Source organism: Orycteropus afer, unplaced genomic scaffold (assembly GCF_000298275.1).
Source record: "Orycteropus afer afer isolate SDZICR_OR568_19922 unplaced genomic scaffold, OryAfe1.0 scaffold00113, whole genome shotgun sequence".
NCBI lineage: Eukaryota > Metazoa > Chordata > Mammalia > Tubulidentata > Orycteropodidae > Orycteropus > Orycteropus afer.
Window position 1 is genome coordinate 6103259 of NW_006921700.1, and position 18445 is coordinate 6121703.

Sequence of the window (18445 nt, forward strand, 5' to 3'; positions counted from 1 at the left end):
GTTAATGGAATACACTGCGTATGCTTAATATTAAATGCTTTTTAACTAAAGAAAAGAATAGGCCACTTTAGGGCCAATTCTTTTCCAGCTTCCATTCCTAAATTACCTGAATCAAAAAGGGGCTCTTGGTCAAATTTCCAAAGGAAGAGAAATCAAGTTTTGCTGATGAGGGCATGATTAATGTCCACATACAATGGTCAATCCATTTCCCAGGCTTTTGGTAATCAAGATTTAGGATAAAATCTAACATTAATCACATAAAAACAAATAAGCTCTAAAATAATTTTGCATCATCGTGTTTTGCTACAACTTAATGTGAAAAAGCAAAATCAAGAATGCCTACCCGAACAAGTTTTTCTGAATCCCCTCTCCATTTGCTGACAATGGTAGATGCAGAAATATTAAAGAAGGTTGTTTTACATTCAGTAGCCACAGCTTTGGCCAATAAAGTCTTTCCTGTTCCTAGAGACACATGTGGATAAAATATGAGCAGGTAATCAAACTCCATTTCTCTGCTTACACACAGATGTCAATCTCACTAGTGAAGGAGAAAGTGGCTCCTCAGCTATCATTTGCCTTATCCTTGAACTGAGGACCCACCACCACCACCACTGTTGACTATAGGACAGAGTAGAACTGCCCCATAGGATTTCCAAGGCTATAAATGTTTACAGATTTATAAAGCCATATCTTTCTCCCACAGAGTAGCTGGTGGATTTGAACAGCTGACTTTTTGGTTAGCAGCAGAGCTGCTCCTTGATGTGAAGCCAACCCACTGCATCAAGTCTATTCTGACTCATAGTGACCCTCATTGGGTCCAAGGGAGTAAATTTTTATGGAAGTAGATTGTCTCATCTTCTTCCACAGAGTGGCTGGTGGGTTTGAACTGTCAACCTTCTGATTAGCAGTAAATGCCTTCCCTGAAGTGAAGTCAGACGAGGGCAATTATTCCTTTGCAACATACACAACATCAAGACCAAAAGTCAAGGTCTTTACCTGGAGGGCCATAAAGCAACAGTCCTTTCCAGGGGGAAAGAATCCCAGTAAACAACTGTGGGTACTGTGGAAACAAGGAACAATGATAAGCTTTGGTACCAGTACATCAGCCCACCAACCCTTAACACAGGCAAGCGAGCAAAGCTGGAATGGAAACAGATCTGTCTTTCTTATTTATCCCAATTTTACTTTCACACTTGATAAGAATGCCTGGCCTAATTTATGTAGCTTTTTAAAAGAGCAATTTTTAAAATACGTCTTTTATTGTTGTAACATATATAAACACAACACTTGCCTATTCAACATATTTCAGGTGTACAATTTAGTGACATCAGCTACATTAATCATGTTGTGTAACCATCACCCACAAACAGAAACTAAAAGAAAATTTCCCATCATCATAAACATTTTAGAAACTAAAAGAGCAATTGAAAAAGAAAGTCATACATAAGTACTTTTCCTTTCTGCTATAGTAGTTTGTTATATGTCTACCATCATATCTCCCGAAGTTCTCTATGCAGAGCCCTTGATAACCTTTTGAATGTTATAAAGCAGGTACTAATGTTAGGACAAATACTAGAAACAGCAAATAAGTGTGTATGTGAATAAAGCCAAAAGCTATGGTGCAACCAGTTTCAGAAGTTGGGAACATACAGTGGCAAATGCATGATGAAACACTGACTCCAAACAGAAATGCATAGACTTCAGTGAGTGTCTTCCATTAGTTAAAGGTCAAACAATCAGGGGGATAGGCAGGGTTGGTAGAGAACAGGAGGGGGCGGGAAAGAAAAGCAGTAATAAAATTTTAACTAGATATTTGTTTCTTGCTGATACTAATATGAAAATCTCAACACCATCACAATATAGAGCTTATAATACCATGGAGATAACACATCCAGAGAGTTTCAATTAGATGTTCTATCCTTTTAAAAAATATTGTACCATACATTCACTTAGAGGAAATGGTGAGTAACCTTCTACTAATTGTGAACAACATCATATTTCTTACACGCTGTCTGAATGTGGGGGGTGGGGAGGTAGGAAATAATCCAAATTTAAGATTTTTGTCTCCTTAGCAGCATCTAAAAACCAGCGTCTTCATGGACTCAATGGTAAGCATATGTAGGTTATTCAATAAAATATATGTGTATACCCTGACTGAGAGAGATTATAGAAAAAAAAGCCACAAATTATTTTCAGCTCTGCCATCAAGCACTGGAATCTATTTCTCTACCTCTTGAATCTGGGCTTGGCTATATGACTTGCTTTGGCCAATGAGACATTAGCAAGTATAATAAAAGACTTAAAAATATAAGAAAAGCCTTGAAAACTGCTACATATTGGGACTTTTCCTTTCTTGTTTCTTTCTGAGAACTTTCCTGCCACCACATAGACAAGACTGGACTTGCCTGCTGAAGGGCATAAAGTCACATGGAGGGAAGTCTCGGCTGTCCTATTAATTCTGGCCTTTCCAGCCACACTGGCTGATGCTCCAGACACGTGACTAAGCCCAGCCAATACCATGAAGAAAAGAGATGAGGCAGCCCAGCTGAGGCCAGCCCAAACTGCCCACAGAAGTACAAGCATATAAATTACTGTTGTTTCAAGACAGTAAGTTTTCAGATAGCCTGTTATACAGCAAAAGCTAAGTGATATATTCACTTTCTCATCAACCAAACATGGGAGTTTTTGTTCTTCTAGTTTTCTACGCACTTAGGGAACCATAGAGACTTATCAGGAATGAGAGCAACTCGCTGGCTGTGCCGGCCGCTGTCCTGGGAGGAGCTACGTAGTCTGCACAATCAGCCAAAAGCAAAGCTCCAAGACCCTGAAGCAGGGGTCCACAGAAACTAAATGAGAGGCCCTCTTCTACGGGAAGCATTTCTACTATAAGAAGTCTATTTTCAGCAAGGCAGGCTAATTTGAACCAATCTACAGTAACTGAAAAATCATATACACCACAGTCTTAGATCTTACATTATCACTTAGAGCAGACACTTGCCTTGAACCAGATGTACCATGATTTTAAATTGCCTTGAATGATTTGGGTCGCCATGCTCCAGTGTTGACAAAGTGCTGCGACACAGGCAAAAAGTGAACTTGTGGACAGAAAATCATCCTTCCCTTCCTGATGGGTCAGTGACATATGGCTTATCCAATGGATAAGGAACAGAAATAACCCCCAGGAGGCCTCCCATCCTTACCCTTATAGGGTACACAACAGCTTCTTTGACTAACTGCTTGGCTGCGTCGAGTCCAATAATGTCATTCCACTTTATGTTTGGATTATGGAGATAAATGTCCTGCAATGCACATTTGATCATTTTGTTAAAACGAATGTTTTCCTCTACAACTACAATAAACACAGGAGCAGCAGAACACTTGACTTATAGTAGGACATAAAGCAATGGTGATAAAAAACTTCATATTATATCTATATGTATATATACGCATTGTAATTTTGGGTTAGTTCACCAAAGGGATGCCATGAAAATATTCAATGATTTTCCCTGAAGACACTATTGATGATATAAGATGGTACTTTTAGGGGGGAAAAAAATCTCCTAACAATGGACTATACCTGTCTTCGGTCAATAACAAACCATGTTGATTTATGACACTAATCAAAGCTACAGAATATGCCTTCAAATTACATTAGCTTTTACTGCGAAACATAGTTTCTAGCTAGTACCTGGTCTCTCTCTTGCTCCTTGATCTCACAAACACTTTCTTAATTTGTTACATGAAAGAGATAATGCTCCTCTGAAACCAATTTCTCTTTTTCCCTAGTGATTGTTCCCTACTTCCATCAGGAGCAATTGCTTCTACAAAATTCAAGGAAGCCGACAACCAAGCAAAAGTGCCGCTTTCCCCTCGTATAGTAGAGCCCTGTAGCAACCATCTAGGGTAATCAATTAAAGTAGCTTTTACTGATAACTAATTTACAGTTTCCAAACTTCAATTTCACAAGACATCTCAGAACAGTCACTCAGGGGCCTTTCTCCGTATGAGCTGTTTCGGGCAAACTGAATAGCTAGAGTGTTATATCAGGAAAAAAAAAAAAAAAGTCTCCTTCCAAAGTCATTCTGAATGACTACAGAACAATCTATAAACAGTTTATTTATATAATTTTCAATAGGCCATACATGCTGGTAAGATGTTATCTTGCCAGCAGGGTCCTTGATCCACCCAGTTCCTTCTACCACAAGCAGCCACTATTCATGCAAGTGATTTTGGTTGCTTATGACTTCATGGATGGGTACAGAAAAAGCAGTCAGCTTTCCAAAATCTTGAGAGAGCCATCCTGTCTTTAAAGCCCGTATCTGCACACTGGCCCCAGGCACTCTCCTTCTTATTACTGCCCCTTTTGAGGGAAAGCTTTTCACACAATAGAAATTCATCTACCTTGGAATTCAGGACATTCATAGACAATAGTAGGAATTCTGGTGGCATAGTGCCTAAGGCACTTGACTGCTAACCCAGAAGGCTGGCGGTTCAAACCCACCAGCCAGCCACTCCTAGGAAGAAAGATGGGGTGATCTATTTCCATAGAGATACTGCCTTGAAAACCCAAGGAAGGGTTACAATGAGTGAAACCAACTCAATAGCAGTGAGTTTAGTTTTGGTTTATAGACAACAGTGTTTTTTCTTCCCTCTTCTAGGTTTGGGATTGAGTTCTACACGGCAGTGTTATTTTCCCAAAAGAAAGTTACTCCTTATATCAATCCAGAGTTATCAGTCAAAGCTCACCAAGACTGCCTCATTGAGGAGTGAGCGCTCATTACTGTCAGCAACCAAGCGGAGCCTGAATGACCGCCTCCCAAGGTACTAGAAAAAGAATTCCTGATAGTATCATTTCAGGCCACTTCCACTCTACAATTCTATCCTCACTTGTCCTGTTATCCTTTCGTTAAATGGTAACGAGACTACTGATTTTTGTGAGTATGAGAAATATTTTTCTGCTCTCTTATGCACCCCAATGACTGGAGCCTGCCTCAATCCCTCATCCCATCTCACTGGGATCCATTCATAGTTGGTCTCCTCATCTCCATTTCTTTGACATCCACCCCCCACACTTTCAATAGAATAAATTACCTAATAGGATATTGGATTATCCTGTTCCTCTATAGACATGTTTCAAAGACTTTTTTCTCCACCCCGTAACCTAGAGGCTCTAGGTCCTGTCCACTGGACCCTTTCTGAGGAACCCTGGCCTCTGCAGTCTCATTTCCCACCACTCCCTAATTCTTACTTTGCTCACCAGAAACACGGCACCAGCTATACTTTCTCACTCTTACAGGCCTCTGCCCAGAGTACCTCCCATCCTCCCTCTTCACTCTTGTTCAAGTGGCTGTTTCCTATATACCCTCTTCCTTAACACCTCCTCCTCCTTTGGTGCAAAATACCCCTCCTTTATGCTCTCAAAGTGAGCCTTGCTGAGGGGATGAGAAATTCTTGCCGACAAGGAATGTATGGTCACTCCTCTTTTGTGTTTCCAGCACCCAGCACTGATCTGGCACAAGAGGTTGTTGTGGCTGTCAGGTTCTGTTGAGTTGGTTCCAATCGTTGGCACCGTGTACAGCAGAATGGAACGCTGCTCAGCCTCACAATCCTTGCCATGCTTGAGCCCATTATTGCAGCCTCTGGCTCAGTCCATCTCATTGAGGGTCTTCTTCATTTGCACTCACCCTCTTCTTTACCATGCAAGTCCATCCTGATAACACGTCCAAGATGAAGTCTCACCATCCTCACTTCTAAGGAGCATTCTATTTGTACTTCTTCCGAGACGGATTTGCTTTATCTTCTGGCAGTCCATGGCCTTTTCCATATTCTTCACCAATACCATAATTCAAAGGTATCGATTCTTCTTTGGTTTCTTCATTGTTCAGCTTTCACATGCATATGGAGCAGCTGAAAATACCATGGCATGGGTCAGTTGCACCTTAGTCTTCAAGGTGACATCTTTGCTTTGTAAAACTTTAAAGAGGTCTTTTACAGCAGAATTTCTCAATGCAATACTTCATTTGCTGCTGCTTCCATTGGCATTTAAAATCAAATCCTTGGCAATTTAATCTTTTCTCCATTTATCATGATGTTGCTTAGTAGACATAATAAGCATGCAGTAAACAACTCCTGAACAGGACAGAGACACCTGAGGAATCCTTAAATAACTCAAGTAGCTGTGTGTTTTGTGGATCATTTTAAATAGCCTGCTTAGGTTTCAGTCTTGCATTAAATATAATAAGATCATGAGAAATTAGAAACATATCCTATAACCCAGTTGTTGTTGTTATGCACTGTCAAGTCAGACCCGATTCATAGAAACCTCTCCTTGGGTTTCCAAGGCAGTATCACTACAGAAGTAGATTGCCCAACCTTCCTTCTGAGGAGTAGCTGGTGGGTTTGAACCACCAGCCTTCTGGTTAGCAGTCAAGTGCCTTAGGCACTACACTACCAGAGCTCCTTGTCTATTCTAGTCCCAAGTGTGGTTGTTAAAGTTATGTGTTAACTTGGTTTTAGTAGCTGGGCAGCTGGATGTAGTTACTGTACATGATGAGACTGGTTATCAACTCTATGGTGGAATCTATGGGAAGAGCTGAGTAGCTACCTTAGGAATATGGTCTTCTTCCAGTATATAAAGAGAAGCATTGAGAAAGGTCTCTGCAGCTTTTTGGCACACTTGGACCCTGCATGTAGCCAAGTCTTCATTTAGCAGTCTGCCATGTTTCCTGCTGATCTTGGGACTGTCTTTGGACTTGAACTAGTGGCCTGCCATGTTGTTTGGTAATATTGGGACTGTGCCATTTTATTTGTCGACCTTGGGCTTGTTAGCCTCAGCAGTCAGCTGCTGCCTGAGTGAAGAGATAACTCTAGCTCCAGTGGGCCAGGAGCAAGAGGCAGAGCTGAAGCCCAAGGTCAAGGGGCTTTCACTCAGCTCCTAGAGCTTGGCACTTTGAACTCAGATGTCTAGCCTCCAAAACTGTAACAGAATAAACTCCTGTTTATTAAAGCCAACCATTTGTGATGTCTTCTGTTAGAGCAGCACTAGATGACCAAAACACCAAGTAACTTGCTCAAAGTCATATAGCTAGAAACAGGAGGAGTGAGAAATCAAATCCAGGTTAATGTATTCCAAAGCTGGTGTCTGTAACCATTAGGCTTTACTTCCTTTAGAGTCTATAGCACAAGCTTGAAAAATCAGTCATCTGGATGGTAAAATTCCTACTACTAATCTTGCTTTCTATGGAAATTTTCAACTACGGAGTCATCAGCCTATTTCTAGGCTTTGACTTTTTAAACAAGATGCAAACGTACTCTTTGCTTCTCTTGGAGGCTTTCTTTCCTTAACTCTTGGCTCTGCTCTCAAACCTTTCACCTGTCCCTTCCGTTCTAAGTCTTTTTCTCCTCTGGTTTTCTTGGACTCTGTAGTGAGATAGTGGGCTTTTCATATTGTAATTTTATGATTCTATAATTTATTTATCATGCATTATTGTGCCTCTAAACAATATGAGTGCCTTCGCAAGTGGGGGCACTTTATAAATAAATTATCATATTTATTGTTATTAATAAAAGCAGCAGCCCACAGTGCTCCAGGAGCCCCAATCCGCCTCTGTAAATTTGTGAACTGAGTATCAGATCTTACCCGGCTCACCACGGCTGCCAACTCTCGCATCTCACTGTTCATGCCAATAAATGCACTCAGAGGTTTCAGCAACCGTTCCTGACGAAGGGAACAAAAAGCCTCACATTATGATAGTGCTGCATGACTTCGGAAGAGAAACAGAGCATGGGTCTCGGTGAAACAAATGGTGGCAGGCACTATACCCTTTGACTTGATCTCAAGGTTTCACTATGGTCAAAATGATATTTCTAAAGTTCATCTGGATGTTGACAGTCTGAAAGATGAATGTCACGTCTTAGCCACTTACTGAGGGGTCTGGGTTACAATCGAAGCTGTTCAAGGCTAGTTCGCTAGTTGCTCCTTTGATAGCATCTGTGAGCAGCCCTCGGAAGTCAATGACTTGGCCCTGAAAGGGAATAATGGTTATTTATGCCATTAAAACATGAGGGAAAACTATGCTTAATAGCTTAGTTTCATTAAATCAAAATGTATCTATGTACCTTGATAAGCAGCACACACAAAGCTAAGCTCTATAAATCACCTGGACTAATGTCGAATAGGATGATTTCCTCAAGTTGAGACACTCTAAAAAACTTGTAAATGAATTCTTCAGAAAGAAGTTGATTTGAATACAAATTCACAAACATTTTTCAGTTCCTGACACATACCATCTGCTTCCTTGTATGTCTGCCTCCCCTATATTGTCTCGTCATTTAAAACATTCTACACAGGAAGAACTCCCTGGCACAGGGGTAAATGATAGTTCCTTTTTCCTATAATTTACATTCACCACTCGGTAGAGTGCCCAGCACAAGAGAGGTGTGCAAGGTGCTTTGTGAGGATTCTTTTTTTTAATTCTTGTAACACCTCTACTATAGCTAGTAATAACCCAGTTTCATGTAGAAGTAAGGCCCAGAGAAGTTAAATGACTTGCCCAGGAACACACAGCCAACAAATGACTAAAGGATTTAAACCTAGAATATGTGTCACCCAAATCCTTCCATTGTCACCTTGTCTCCCCCATGAAAGAGGAGAAAAAGAAGAAGCAAAAAACAAATAATAATAACTAGCCTTTATTGTTTATTATGTGCTAGTGGTTAAAGTGCTCAGCTGCTAACTGCAAGGTTCGGACCCACCAGCCACTCCATGGGAGAAAGATGGGCCAGTCTGCTTCTGTAAAGATTACAGCCTTAGAAACCCTGCGGGGCAGTTTTACTCTGTCCTATAGGATTGCTATGAATCAGAATTGACTCAATGGTAGTGGGTTTGCCTTGGATTGAGGCACTCTCCATTCATTATGTCATTTAAAGCAGGCACTGATCATTTCCATTTTATAGATGAGAGAAATGAGGTTTAGAGAGATTAAGCAACTTGCCCAAGGTTACACAGCTGAGAAGCATCTGAGCTGGAGCCTTGAATTTGTCATTCTAGCCTCCTAAACTGTGAGTCGGGTCTGACTCCACAGCACATAACAACAACAACAACAAACCGTGAGAGAATGAATCTGTTTGTTGAAGACATCCATGTGTGGTATTTCTTCTGCAGCAGCACTAGACACGCAGAGACGACCCCTGAGCTTCAGAGTAAAACTCTGCTCCGTGGGGATTTCCAGTATCTTTCAGAAGCAGATCACCTTCTGCTGAGGCCCCTCTGGGTGGGTTTGAACCCCCAGCCTTTCAGGTAACATCTGACCCTACTGAGGCCCAGTAGAGCCAAGTGAAGCCAATGAGGTAGCTCCCATTGATTTTCAGGGATGTCCCAGCCTCCTCTCCAAACTCATACACACAGAATTCAGTTGAGCTGGGTAGAGCTAAGTCAGCAGTCCTGTAGCTGAGAACTTGATCAGAGAAGAATGAAGACTCTTAAAGCAATACAACCCAGAAGGTTACAATCAAGAGAAACACATTGGTGTTGATATTGGTGGTGTTCATCTCCAAATGGCATATATTTACCCATCTTTTGACTATATTCACCCAATCTGGGTCTGTTCTGTTTGATAAACTATGCTTTAGGAATTCTGACATCTTGAAAGGGGTAGAAATACTATGGAGGACATGATTGGCACTACATGAACTGAGGTTTTACAGTTCACATTAAATTACATTTAAGCCTACAGTCACACCTCCAAGGAGAAAGGTGACACCACTAATCAACTATCACTGACAGGACAGAAAAGAATGAATAGGAGGAGACACTCAGTTAAATAATCCAGGATATTACATCAAGGTTTACTACTTTAATCACAGAGTTTTTAAGCTGAAAGGAACATTAGAAGCTACCTCTTCCAAACCCCTCAATTTACAAATAAAGAAACAGCTCCACAGAGATGTGGCACTTCACTCATCCAGAAACGAGGAGATTCCAGAGCAGAACCCAGTGTTCTGATCCTCATCCAGTGCTCTTCCCAGTCTACTCACAGCCAACCTTTGATCATTACATAATTAACTTTCCTCTTTGACAGAAATAACATTTCTTATTTTCAATTTTTAAAAACAAAAGAAATGCCCCCTTTCGGTGCTCGGGTTCATGAGTCCACTCACCTTTCGTGGGTGGGCATTTCCTTCTCCACTACCTTTGCTGATTCCTGAGATATTTAAGCCAAAGTCAGCACTCTCTGTGTGAGTGTTATTGACAATCTCCTGAAGAAAGAGGGAGACAATGAGAAGTCAGTGACCAAGATGCTGTTGTCATTGATTGGTTCTTCCATCATCCAAAAATCAAATGCCAGTTCTGTAAATGAGGAACTTCATGTGTAATGTGGCTACTTTTGTCAAGACTCAACAAGATGAACTAACTACCTGTCTGTGCCATGTGGAAGGGGCAGTCCCTGGAGGACTGAGAAGACACAGGTCATGGATTCTGAGTGGCTTTCACAACAGAGGACACATTTGTGCCTCAACCTACCACTAGGGTTTGGGATGCTCCTTATTGAGAGATTTGATGTCCCTTGTCTTCCCTATTGTGGTTTTGGGTCGTGGCCTCTGCTGATTGATTTGGGGAGATTTAGACAACTGTTGTCATCCTGAGGAAGGGATTCCTTGCCTTTTCTCTTGTGACCAGAGGTGTTCATGGCCAGGGTAGCTGTATTTGGAGATGCAGTGAAGTCAACCAGACTAATTCTGCCCTGTGTCCCCTCCCTCAAACCACTGGACCTCCTTGAGTGCAAGAGTTTTCTCTTGACCAATTGAGTTTTGTGGTTTTTCTTCTCTATCCTGCCAGACATCGTTGAGACTAATTCTTCCCATTCCTTTTCACAGACTCCAATGGTCCTCTTTCCTTTGAAACCTTGGAAGTTGTTGGCATGGGCCTCCTGAGCCAGAAGTCATCAACTTCCCCCATCTGCCAGGCTCTCTCCTCTTGCTGTCCTCTCACCAGCAAGCACAGAAATCTCTCCCGAAATCTCCAATGTGGAGGTCTGGGATGGAGATGGCCACGTCCGCTTTGAAGAAGCTCCTTGGAGCCTCTGAGGCACAGTCATCCTGAAACTATCCCTGGCCTATATTTAGGAACGCAGAGAGATACTCGCTTCAGGACAGGAAGATCTGCTGCCTACAACTACCGTAAATGGGAGGATGAGCCCAACAGCAACCAGACCCTCCTGCTCTGATTGGGCCTGGACCCCACCCCAACGCCCTTCATCAGGCACTTAGATCAGGGGAAGGCTTCAGGGGAGGAAGGGGTCTTCCTACTCATATTAACAAACATTAGGAAATCTGGAGATTTGCCCATATTGGAAGAAAAGCTATAATTTAATTAAATCACACAGTAATTTTTAAAATATAGGTCCCCCAAAAAATAAACAAACTTGACTTTTTTCTTTGGATTATTTCTCAGTCAACTTGATATAACCAATGCCAAGCAAAGCCATACTCACCTGTTTGGGATGGTCCTTATTGAGAGATTTGATGTCCCCTGCCCTCCCCACTGTGGTTTTGGGCCGTGACTTCTGCTGATTGATCTTGGGGAGATTTTGACAATTGTCACTTGTTATCCTAGGGAAGGAACAAAGATCTTGGAGGAAATTTTTCTAACCATTTCACTTGAGATAAATAAACAACCAGTGTACCACACTTAAAGAGGGGGCCAGGTTCTTGAAATATATGCAGATGTGACCCAACAGGTCCTTCTATCTGTACTACCTGCCCACTTTGTCAAACTAAGTCCCAACTCATCCCAGTCTGCACAGTGGGTTCCTCCAAGACTGGGTTCAAGAATGTACCTCCCTAGGAGGTCCCTAATTCATCTCCATTTCTCCTTCATCCTATAAGACAAGTTTGGACACTGTATTTCTATTGATGAGACTCAATACCATGTGAGCAACTATGTTACACTGATAGACTCCGCACCTTCATTTAACTCAAAACTCAAGATCTCTGATTTTGTAATGGGGAACTATTTGTTATGACTCTTTGGTTAGAGTTTGTTATGGGTTGATTCATGTCCCCCAAAAAGATACGTTCAAGTATTAACCTCCTGGTACCTTTGAATGTCACCTTCTTTGGAAACAGCATCTTTGCAGGTGTAATTAGTTAACATGAGGTCATACTGGAGTAGAGTGGGCCCTAATCCAATCTGACTGGTGCCCTTACAGGAAGAATATGAGACACGGAGAACAGACACAGAGGAAAGAAGACAGAGCAGACATTGGAGTTATGCTGCCACAAATCAAGGAAAACCTGGGCCCGCAAGAAGGAAAATTAAGGAGGGATTCCTACCCTAGACCCTTCAGAGAGAGTGTGACCCTGGCAGCACCTTGATTTCAGACATTTGGCCTCCAGAACTGTGAGAAATTTCTGTTGTTTTAAGTCACAGAGTTTGTGGCACTTTGTTATGGCAGCCCTTGGAAACTAACACAGAGCTTAAACCTTATTCCATTAAACTTCATTTTGTTATTTTGGGCTCATCTCCCAAATTGTCAAGACCTTTTAGGATCCAAATTCTGTCATTCACCACAGTAGCAGATCTTCCCACCTTTGGCTCATCTGCAAATCTGGAAACTGGAAGCTTGCTCTCTGGTATGAAATGCAAGAATTAGGAGAAGACACTTTCATTTGCTAATATCCAGTTTCATAATACAATCTCTCAATTCAGTAACTATCTTTGAGTATAAAATTATAACTCAAAACACCACTCATTACTTTTCTCATTATCCTTCTTGACTCCAACCTTTATGCTTGCCGCCTACAAACATTTACCCAGAGAGGAGCTAAAGTTACTCTGAGCTGTCTACTGTGCCACCATGCTCTGTCCCCAAAACAAAGCACTCCAACAACATTCCCTCACAGAATGCTGAGGAGGTTCCAGTATGAATGTTAGCTGAAAAATCATCCGAATCTAAATGCATTCCAAAGTTAGGCTTTTAAAATGCTCCTCACTGTTTCTACTCTCAAGTAGTTAACATTTATTACTGGAGTCTGACTAGCTTTACGGAAACTATAAATAAAAGAATAACACTTCTATCAAAACAATAAAACTGTTCCTAAAGAACAGCGCAAAGCCAAGCTAGCCCTAGGCAGAAGCTTCTCTTGAGTATTATCATGAAGCATACATAAGCCCCACCACCATTCTTAAAAGCTCTTCCAAACAGCCCTGTGAGGTGTTCTTGCCCTTCCTTCCCAGACTGCAGACAAGGGAACTGGATTCACAAGAGCAGGCAATTCAGTGGGGGCACATAGAACTCACACCTCCTGAGAGCCTGATAAACTGCTTATCACAAGCTAAGACTTCTTTCTTTCAATAGCATTGTGAGATTTTTTAAAAAATGTGTTCACTGTCTGAATGGTTGTGTGGCCCCTATAGCCACTCAACTTTAACCTTCCCCTGGGGTGTAGGCTTTATTAAAAGAACAAAAGTCCATCTAGACCCTGATGCTCCAAAGCTGTGCCATCCCTCTGCAGCAGAGCCCCACATGTACATTTCTAAACAGATGTGAAACGGCAGGAGTGTGGGTTGGGAGTGAGAAAAGAGGAACAAAGCATGACACCGAAGCCAGAGTGGGGGACCTTGTGGAAGAATGTGTCCACCCAGAATGGTCAAGAGATAATGGAGCTCCAGTGAGATACTACAAGTCCCAAATGAGATTTGGATTTGAGAAGGTGGAGAAAGGCACACATGATGTGTGTGAGAAAAGGAGGAAAAAAGTAAGAGAACAGGTCCATGTCAGGCCAGCCTTGGGGAAGAAAGAAGTATAGGCTTGAACCTCCTGGCTTCCTGCCTATCTTTAGATGTGAGGACACATCTAAAGGATGTGGGAGTACTTAAAGAAGTTACAGATAAGATTAAAACAAAAAAGGTGGGGATAATATTTCTTGGGTGCTCACTATCTGTTGAAAACTCACTATGTGCTGAGCACTCACTACTGTCAAGAAACTTGCTCCAAGCTTGTAATTAGCGGAGCCAGGACTTGAACCTGGGTCTTTGTTTTTATCTCCGAGCTCCATACATTTGATTCCACATGGCCTGAAAAGACAGAGTTCCACTGGATGCAATCATTTGCAGTAAAACCAGGGGTGCCCAAAGATACTGGGCCAAGTTCTGGGAGCTGCAGTGTTAGGGAGACCCATGGCTGGGACCCACAAGGACACATGACCACAGTCTGGTATGACTGGTAATCAGTCACGGACCTGCACTGGAAAATTTTCTGGAAGGGGATCCCACAAACTCCCAGAGTTGAGATAGTCAAGATGAATTACCATTCACTTTACCTTCTGGTCTTCCCTCCACTTCTTTGTGGTAAATTATTTTCTGCTGTGGCAAAACAGATATTGGGGGAAAAGGAAACAATTTAATTTTTAAGAGAGAGGAAGGGTGATTCTCAGGTATGTTTTCCCTTTTACTTTGCTCTGAAATTTTTCTACTACAGCTTTTCCCAGATACTCTAAGTTCTTTTCATTTAGAGAGACATGAAATTACTGGCTATGAGAAAGAGACCCCTACTTCCTAAGCATTTCCATACACAGAGAGACCCTAAGGTCCTCAGATATTTAATGTGTTGGATACCATGGAGCTGGTGGCAACTCCTATATGGGCTCACTTTCTATCTTCACATGACACCATTTTGCTGTGCTGCATGAGCCGCCCGGATCATCATGAGTCTAGCAGGGAACACATGTCAGCCATAGTCTACCAGTTTACCTTAAAGTAAAAACAGTATTGTCCAAATATCACGGGAGACTATGGATATCACACTACATCGACCAGCAATCTAGAAATCAGATCGTGTCAACAATATTCCTGGTGGCCTAGTGGCTAAGAGTCAGCACTTCTTCTGCCAACACCCTGATCTAACAATCAGTCAGAGAAGCCAAGCTCTGTACTCTGTTGGAAGGGAGGGGGGTTGAAAATACCTCTTAGACCCTTTAGTTCTGAGATTCGGCCCTGGCTATTTTTAATTAATGTTCCTCTTGGTTTCCTGGTCCCTACATGAAATGTTAAAGTCTGTGGCTTAACAAGTGCCTTATAAACAGGGCAATGATCTCCCTTGGTTTATAATTACTTCCCCCACTTACAGACTTCTAAGTCAATGTTACTACAAAACATAGGGCCCTCACTTTAGAGCTTTCCTCCAGCCAGCCTCCTTGACTGCTAACCTATATAGGGTCTTTGCATTATATTGATCATTATCTGGATTGATGGCTTTCAAAAGCATTTCATTATCTATACATGAGCTATTAGCTTCACCAATACTCATTTTCGTGTTATTTTCAAGATAGATAATAGGTCTTCCTAACTAGAAAAAGTTTAATGTCATCTATTCTCTTCCAACAGCTCTTTCCATCTCTAAAGAAACGAAGGTAATGTTGGCCTTATAAAAAGTACCAGTGATACACGGGGGGTTTGCTTTTATTGCTGTAAAACACACATTCCTCAAACAAATGCCAACATGACTAAAGGGATGTCAATATCCAGACAATTATGTTTAAATTGTCCCCCCTGGAGCTCAGAGAGGCCACATGATCTTTCTGGTCTACTCTTTGAGTGCAGGAGAAGGGGCACCATCTATTTGGGAATAAGATGAGGAAGAAACACTAATCTTGAAGACATGATAAAGACCTATTTCTAGAAAACAGCCATGTACCTGTGTCTGATGCCTTTTTGACAATTTTGGGGTATTTCTGAAATTTCACAAAATAATAGCTTTCATATTCCATCAAAATAGTTTCAAGATCAATGTTGTCACAAACTTCAAAGCGTTGTAACCCCAGTTTGGTTTCTTGCTCCAAAGCATTGGCCGCGTCGATATATCTGACAATTTCACAGAAGTGAAAAAAAATTAAAAACAACTGAGTAAAAAGAATAAGACCAACAGGCCTGACGAGCATGCTATTGGAGAGATTTAATACAAAGTGTTGTTGTCATTGTTGTGTGCTGTCAAGTTGATTCCAACCCATGGTGACCACATAGGAGACATAAGCCTCTATTAATAGCACCATAGATGAAAACTAGAATATATGTGCTGGTTGCTGGGTTCCATCAAGCCAATGTTCAACTCACAGTGACCCCATCTGACAGAGTAGAACTGTCTCATGGGGGGTTTTAGGCTGTAATCTTTATGGAAGCAGATCACCAAATCTTTCTGCCACAGAGCATCTGGGTAAATTCAAATGACAATCTTTGATGAGCAAGGGAGCACTTAATCCTTGTGCCACCAGGGCTCCTCATGAGGTTTGCCAGTAGAATAAGGAGCCCTTCCACAGTTAGGTAAATATATCTAAATATGTTTTTCAAAGAAGTTGCCTCTGGATGCTACTTAATTATTCAAGTGATGTCAGGACATACAAGCAAATTAACTAAGAATGTAAATCTTGTGTTTAACCTTTACTTGTTTTTAGCCAAAAAAGGGTATTAGCCCACTTTGATTACCTCTTTATTGACCAGTCTGCATTTTAGATAACGTTTGACAATTGAAAAACACCAAATTCAACCCCAAAGGGCAAGACTGCCATCATTGAAGCAATTCCAAAGACTATGTCATGAGCTCTGAAGAAAATTCCAAAGATGCTCTGATTGAAGACAGTTGCACAGAAATTTAGACATCATCCAATACAAATAATTCATCTGGATGTGTACTGCTACTGATTTTCTAACCAGTCACACATTACACTATGGTGTAATTCTGTGTCTAAGTAGCTTCTTCACTATGCTTTTAACTTGTTCAGTTGTAAAGTTATCCGACTTAAAAGAAGCAAGTTTGTGTCTCAAAATCCTCTGAAAGTACAAATGCTTTCCAGTCTTAATATTTAGTTCTAAACTTCTTTGTAAAACCAAGGACTTTCTCCCAAAAAATGTGAACATTTTCAAATATGCGCAAATTAGCATATAATGTCAGGGCCTCATCACCATCACACCTCTCTAGCTCATCCAAAACCAAAACCTGCTCCTGTTCAGTCGATTCTGACTCACAGCGACCCCGTAGGTCAGGGCAGAGCTGCCCCGTAGGGTTTCCAAAGCTGGGATCTTTACAGAAACAGACTGCCACATCTTTCTTCTGTGGAGCAGCTGGCAGGTTCAAGCTGCCCACCTTTCATTTAGCAGCCAAGTGCCTAATCACTGCACCACCAGGGCCCCTCCAGCTTATCTAAGGACCTCAGATTAAGAATTTCTGTTGTACTGTCATGGAAAACAGTGTGGATGTTCCTAAAAAAAAAAAAGAAAAGTAGAATAACCAAAAAAACAAACAAACTCACTGCCGTAGAGTCGGATCTGACTCACAGCAACCCTTCCTTGGGTTTCCGAGGCAGTATCACTACGGAAGTAGATTGCCCAACCTTCCTTCCGAGGAGTGGCTGGTGGGTTTGAACCGCCAACCTTCTGGTTAGCAGTCAAATGCCTTAGGCACTTTGCCACCAGAGCTCCATATGACCCAACAATTCCATTCCTAGGTATATACCCAAAAGACTTGAAAGCAGAGAGTCAAACAGATATCTGTACACCAATATTCACTGCAGTGCTACCATTCATAATAGCTAAAAGGTAGAAACAACCTAAACACTCATCCACAGGCAAATGGATAAACAAAATTTGCTATACCCATACAATGGAATACTACTCAGCCAGTAGGAGAAATGAAGTCTTGATACATGCTACAATATACTGTATTTTTATACAAATAATGCACACATTATATGGGTTTTTGCAAACCACAAAACTTCCTCCTGCATTAGTTCTCTATGTGTGCTTTGTGTTATATGCATGGGCACATTATTTACATGGGTGCACTATATGTGAAAAATACAGTAGATGGAGCTTGAAGATAATATGCTGAGTGAAATGAGTTAATCACAAAAGGGCATATATTGTATGGCCTCATACAAAGCTAATATATAGAGACCAAAGTTTAGTAGTGGTTACCAGGAGCAAGAAGGAGGACAAAATGGGGTTTTTCCAATGATAGAAAAATTACTTTGATTAAGGGTAAATTTTCACAGCTGAGTATTGTAACTGCTGTCAATAAGTCATATGCCTATAAAAAGTTGAATTAGCAAAAGTTGTGTGATAGATATACATTTACCAAAATAAAAGTAGCTGTTGAGTCTGTTTATATAAAACCAAATACCTCATGGGATTTGGTCCCTTGATTTTTAAGGACCTGGTTTCATGGGATATTATAGTGAATTGGACTAATAATGTGTTTAGTACTTCTATTCTACCTCCTAGTTCAGCCTATTATCACCCTGACACCAGAAGAATTAAATGGTCCTCGGCTACCACTGTCAACCACTTGGAAAGAGATCAAAATAGGAGATCCTGGACAGAGTGGGAGAAAAATGTGGAACAAAACTCAAAATCATAAAAAAGACCAGGCTTACTGGTCTAATGGAGATTGGT

The 18445-nt window shown here is 41.3% G+C and overlaps 1 protein-coding gene across 1 annotated transcript in view; it reads right to left on the reverse strand.

Annotated features, from left to right (window-relative positions):
• The window catches only part of KATNAL2 (katanin catalytic subunit A1 like 2), a 57335-nt gene that overhangs the window by 31630 nt on the left and 7260 nt on the right, over positions 1-18445 (reverse strand). Inside the window, exons 2-10 of the mRNA XM_007943835.1 lie at positions 15696-15862; positions 14323-14365; positions 11493-11610; positions 10159-10257; positions 7926-8024; positions 7640-7717; positions 3201-3299; positions 997-1060; positions 344-462 (exon numbers count right to left, since the gene is read on the reverse strand). Of these exons, the coding sequence (XP_007942026.1) occupies positions 344-462; positions 997-1060; positions 3201-3299; positions 7640-7717; positions 7926-8024; positions 10159-10257; positions 11493-11610; positions 14323-14365; positions 15696-15862 (886 nt within the window). The remainder of the gene's footprint in view (positions 1-343; positions 463-996; positions 1061-3200; positions 3300-7639; positions 7718-7925; positions 8025-10158; positions 10258-11492; positions 11611-14322; positions 14366-15695; positions 15863-18445) is intronic.